The 5,483-nt window shown below is 48.0% G+C and overlaps 1 protein-coding gene across 1 annotated transcript; it reads left to right on the top strand.

Annotated features, from left to right (window-relative positions):
- Positions 1 to 223: 223 nt before the first annotated feature.
- Positions 224 to 3,843, top strand: LOC120935688. Its single transcript, XM_040347742.1, has 3 exons — positions 224 to 483; positions 1,455 to 3,591; positions 3,804 to 3,843. The coding sequence occupies exons 1-2, from the start codon at positions 224 to 226 to the stop codon at positions 3,586 to 3,588; spliced, it is 2,394 nt and encodes a 797-aa protein (XP_040203676.1). The 3' UTR covers positions 3,589 to 3,591; positions 3,804 to 3,843.
- Positions 3,844 to 5,483: the final 1,640 nt, after the last annotated feature.

Genomic DNA, 5,483 nt, shown 5'->3' on the forward strand with positions numbered 1-5,483 from the left:
ACAAAGGTCTGGGGGAACACAAGGGCAGGGTCTTCCCAGTGCACGAACTTCTGGTTGATACTGTTGAGAAGGAGTGGCAGGACCCTGAAAGAAAGCCTTTTCTCAATCCCTTAAGAGAAGGTTTCCCTTTGCGGAAGATTCCACGTCCGTTTGGAATAAGAACCCTAAATTAGATGCGGCCTTTTCCCAAGTCTCTAAAAAGACTGATTTAGCATTTGAAGATATGGGCAACCTGACGGATGCTATGGATAAGAGAATGGACTCGTTGTTGAAAAAAGCTTGGGAGTCCATAATTGGCAATTTAAAACCAGAATTAGCAGTTACAGTAGTGGCCCGTAATTTAGAGCACTGGCTCTCAAAGATCCAAGAACATATTGAGGCGGATACGGACAAGGACACTATTTTGGCTTCCTTCCCCACAATTTTAAAGGGGGTAGCCTACATTGCGGATGCTTCAGCAGAATCCGTCCGCATGTCAGCCAGGTCAGCAGCCCTGGCTAATTCTGCCAGAAGAGCTCTCTGGCTCAAGACTTGGTCAGGAGACATTGCGTCCAAGTCTAAGTTATGTGGGATTCCCTTTACAGGAGATCTCCTATTTGGTCCCGACCTGGAGTCAGTCTTAGACCGCATGGCGGATAAGAAAAAATCTTTTCCGTTTAAACGTAAAACTCCACTAAAAGGGAGAGGGTTTCGTCCCCAGAGACAAACAGGGGTCCCGAAACCAGAGACTCAAAGGATCTGGACACCCAGGGGTAGGGGAAGAGGAGCGATTTTTCGCCCACCTGACCAGCCCCCCAAAAAACAATGACTCCCAGATCAGAGTGGGGGGAAGGTTGGGGGCCTTCCTCCCACAATGGGAGTCTTTTTCCCCAAACAGGTACGTATTGGCAATAGTGAGAAGGGGGTATTCCCTGGAGTTCTCATCCCTTCCGCCACAGAGGTACCTGGTCACTCAGCTTCCCAGAGCCAGGGAAAAAGCAGAGGCTCTCCTGGGGGCCTTGAGGGATCTGGAGGTCCAAAATGTTGTTTGCAGAGTCCCAAAAGGAGAGGAGAAAAGAGGGTTTTACTCCCACGTTTTCGTGGTAAAGAAACCCTCTGGCAAGTACAGGTTAATCCTAAACCTGAAACCGCTGAACAAGTCAGTAACATACAAAAGATTCCGTATGGAGTCAATTTTCACGGTAAGGGCCCTCCTACCACAGAATTGCTTTATGGTCTCCCTGGACCTCAGGGACGCGTACCTGCACGTACCCATTGCAGAGGGGTCTCAGGAGTTTCTACGGCTAGCGATAGACTGGGAACTTCGGTGGTGCACCTACAGTTCCAGGCCTTGCCATTCGGTCTATCCTCCTCACCCCGCGTGTTCACAAAGGTCCTGGCGGAACCAATAGCTTTTCTGCGTCTTCAGGGAGTGGGTATAATAGCGTACCTGGACGACCTGCTTCTTTTTGCAGCCTCTCCGGAACAAGTATCCAGGGACCTGGAACTAACCAAAAAGACCCTTATGGACCTAGGTTGGCTGTTAAACCTGGAAAAATCCAGTCTAATACCATCGCAGCGCATTCCTTATTTAGGGTACACCCTGGACTCCACCCTTCTAAGGGTCTTCCTTCCATTAGAGAAGGCTCTAAAGTTAGAAAAGTCGGTATCTGCCCTCCAGGGCAGCCATCAGGTTTCAATCAGATTCCTGATGTCGACACTAGGACTGTTAACTTCCACTCTACCGGCAGTCCAGTGGGCAGGGATTCACTTTCGGGCCCTGCAGGCCTTTGTACTCTGAGTCTGGGACCACAGCTCAGAACACCTAGACGTCCTGCCAGCGGCAGAGGTTGGGGCGCTCACCTGGGTGTACTTCCAGCACAGGGTGTTTGGGAAGTGGCTGAGCTGAAACATTCCTCCAACTGGAAGGAGCTGAGGGCGATCGGTTTAGCTCTCATCTTCTTTCAGGAGAGACTTCGAGGACACCACGTCCAGGTGAGGTCAGACAATGCGTCGGCCGTGGCCTATGTGAACAAACAGGGTGGCACCAGGTGTGTAGCCCTGTCGGCCATAACAACAAGAATCTTTCGCTGGGCCGAAACAAACACCCTGTCCTTATCAGCAGTTTTTCTAAGGGGAATAGAAAACAGTACAGCGGATTTCCTCAGTCGAAGTCAACTGAGGGAAGACGAGTGGTCCCTCAATCAGGAGGTCTTCCATCTTTTGGTCAAGAGATGGGGGTCTCCGGAGATGGACCTCTTTGTGTCCAGGGAGAACGCAAAAACACATTGGTTTTTCTCTCGGGGCAGGGGAGAGGGTGCAAGAGGGATAGATGCCCTATCCCAGAGCTGGCGATTCGGGATTTGTTACGCCTTCCCACCCCCAGCTCTTTTACCACTGGTCCTGAGAAAATTTCAGCTGGAGAACACCTCACTTATCCTTGTGGCACCCCACTGGCCCAAGAGGGCTTGGTTTTCGGTTCTCAAGCAACTGACCACAGAACCCCCTCTTTTTCTTCCTCTTCGAGAGGATCTCCTCTCGCAGGGCCCAGTTCTATGTACACAGGTGGAACCTTGCGGCGTGGTTACTGAGGAGTCCTTGCTGAGGTCCAGAGGTTTTTCGGACAAACTGACTGCCACCCTTCTTAACAGTAGGAAGAAGGAGACGCGTTCTATCTATAGAAAAGTTTGGCTTTGTTTTAATACTTGGTGCCAGGAATTTTCCTTTCCAGCACAAAACCACAAGTCCGTTCTAGAGTTTCTTCAGTGCGGAGCGGATAAAGGCTTGTCAGTGAGTACCCTTAAAGGCCAGGTCTCAGCCCTCAGTGTGTTTCTAGAGAGCCCTCTAGCCTCCAATCCTTGGGTCATCAGGTTCTTTAGGGCTTTGTCCAGACAGAAACCTTCTCAGGGACCTCCCTTCCCCAAGTGGGATCTATCACTAGTTTTACAGGTGCTAACAGGGTTGCCCTTTGAACCCTTAGACAAGTGTTCGTTAAAGGATTTAACGTTTAAGACAGTCTTTTTAGTTGCAGTGACTACTGCCAGGAGGGTCAGTGAATTGGAAGCCCTGTCCATTCGTCCTTTTTGTGTAATTTTTCCGGATCGGGTTGTTTTTAAAACCGATCCGGCTTTCCTTCCGAAAGTGGCTTCAAAGTTTCATAGAAGCCAAGAGGTTGTGTTACCTTCATTTTGTTCCAATCCCTCAGGTGAAAGGGAGTTTAAGTTTAGTACACTAGATGTTAGATGCATCCTACAGTACTTGGAGCTGACTCGGGGTTTTAGGAAGTCAGACTCTTTGTTTGTTTTGTTTTCTGGGACCAGAAAGGGACAGAAAGCGTCTCGGCGCACAATTGCTAGATGGCTTAGACTAGTTATTGGGCAGGCTTACTCCTTGACTGGTAGGGAAGTCCCTACAGGAATAAAGGCACACTCTACTCGAGCGGTGGCTACTTCTCAGGCTGAAAGGGCTGGAGCGACGCCAGATCAAATATGCAAAGCCGCAACTTGGTCCAGCTACGCCACCTTCGTCAAGCATTATAGAGTAGACTTGGTGTCAGCAGGTGAACAAGCCTTTGGGAGAAAAGTCTTGCAAGCCGTGGTCCCACCCTAAATTGTAAGTACTCGATTATCCTCAAGTTGTGGCTGTCCTGAAAGACGGATAGGGAAAAATGGAGTTACTTACCGGTAACGTCCTTTCCAGTAGTCTTTCAGGACAGCCCTAGTTACCCTCCCGAAAAGTTGGAAGAAGTGGTTCTTAATCCAGGAACATAGTATGATATTGACGTTTAAACTATGGATTACTAACATGTTCTTGTGTCTCCCCAGCGGACCGGAGTGCTCGTATAAAAACTGAGGTCTAGCAGGGGGAGGAGAGATTTTAAAGGCTGTGCAGTGTTTCCTAAGGAAGAGGAGGAGCCTATCTCAAGTTGTGGCTGTCCTGAAAGACTACTTGAAAGGACGTTACCGGTAAGTGTAACTCCATTTTTTCCGCAAAAAAAGGCACTGACTTTTGTCCGAAGGGCGTTGGCCAAACACTTGTCTTGCATGCAAACGGCACACAATTGTTTGCCAACAAACATGAAACTACATGTTTTTTCAGCCCTTGAGCGCCACCCTTTGGGCACCTTCTGCTAATGTCGGGTTTGGTGAGAATTGATATTGAGCATGTGTGTTTGTACTTTGGACTTTTGTCCGATGGACTTGTGTACACACACTTGTATAATCCAAAAACAGACCGTCGTCCGCAGAAAATTTTAAAGCATGTTATGCAACATTTGCCTGTGGAAAATCCGACAACATTTGTCCGATTGAATGTATACAAATGGTGGGATTTTCCGCCAACAGCCTGATCGGGGCTTTACACCCACATTTAGGGTGTAACATGTTACTTTGGAGCAGCTTGCCTCCCTTCCCTTTCCCCACCCCCGCTGTCAGATTTTAACCACTTCAAAACCGGCCCATTGTAAAATGACGTCCACAAGGAACCTCTACCGTTCAGAGTGGACGTCATATGACGTCCTGGGCTTTGTGGGGGATATCTGAATGATGCCTGCAGCTAGAGGCATCATTCAGATATCCTTCTCTTCTGCCGCGATTCTGCACAACGTAAGAACGATCATATCGGCGATTCCGCCGCTAGATTGTTCTTACAGGCGGCGGGAGGGGACATCCCCCCCCTCCCGCCGCCATCCGGTGCTTCTCCGGGCTCTCCCGTGCCATCGAGGGCCCGGAGAACGAATCGTCGGGAAGCATAGAGATGACTGGTGACCAGATGGTCACCAGTCATCTCTATGACCATCGGAGGACCCGGGCGCGATGTGATGACGTCACGCCCGGGTCCCCGTAAGTAAACAAAGCCGCAATTGCGGTTGCTAAGCAACAGTATGCATGAGATCGGTGAATTTTTTTCACCGATTTCATGCTTTCCAGCCTGGAGGAGAGATGTGGGGTCTTATTGACCCCGCATCTCTCCATAAAGTGTATCTGGCGCACACATTCCTATTACAAAGGATGTTTACATTCCTTGTAATAGGAATAAAAGTGATAATAAAAAAAAAAAAATAAATGTAAAAAAATAAATATGTAAAAAAAAAGAAAAAAAAAGAAATACAATTTTTTTTTAACGCCCCTGTCCCCAGTAGCTTGCGCGCAGAAGCTAACGCACACGCAAGTCCCGCCGACATATGTAAACGCCGTTTAAACCACATATGTGAGGTATCGCCACGTGCGTTAGAGTGCCAGCAACAATTCTAGCACTAGATCTCCTCTGTAAATCTAAACTGGTAACCTGTAAAAATTTTCAAAGCATTGCCTATGGAGATTTTTAAGTACCGAAGTTTGGTGCCATTCCATGAGTGTGCGCAATTTTAAAGCGTGACATGTTGGATATCTGTTTACTCGGTGTAACATCATCTTTCATATTTTACAAAAAAAATTGGACTAACTTTACTGTTTTGTTATTTTTTTAATTCATGAAACAATTTTTTTCCAAAAAAAAAAGGCGTT

This window comes from Rana temporaria, chromosome 4, assembly GCF_905171775.1.
Source record: "Rana temporaria chromosome 4, aRanTem1.1, whole genome shotgun sequence".
Lineage (NCBI taxonomy): Eukaryota > Metazoa > Chordata > Amphibia > Anura > Ranidae > Rana > Rana temporaria.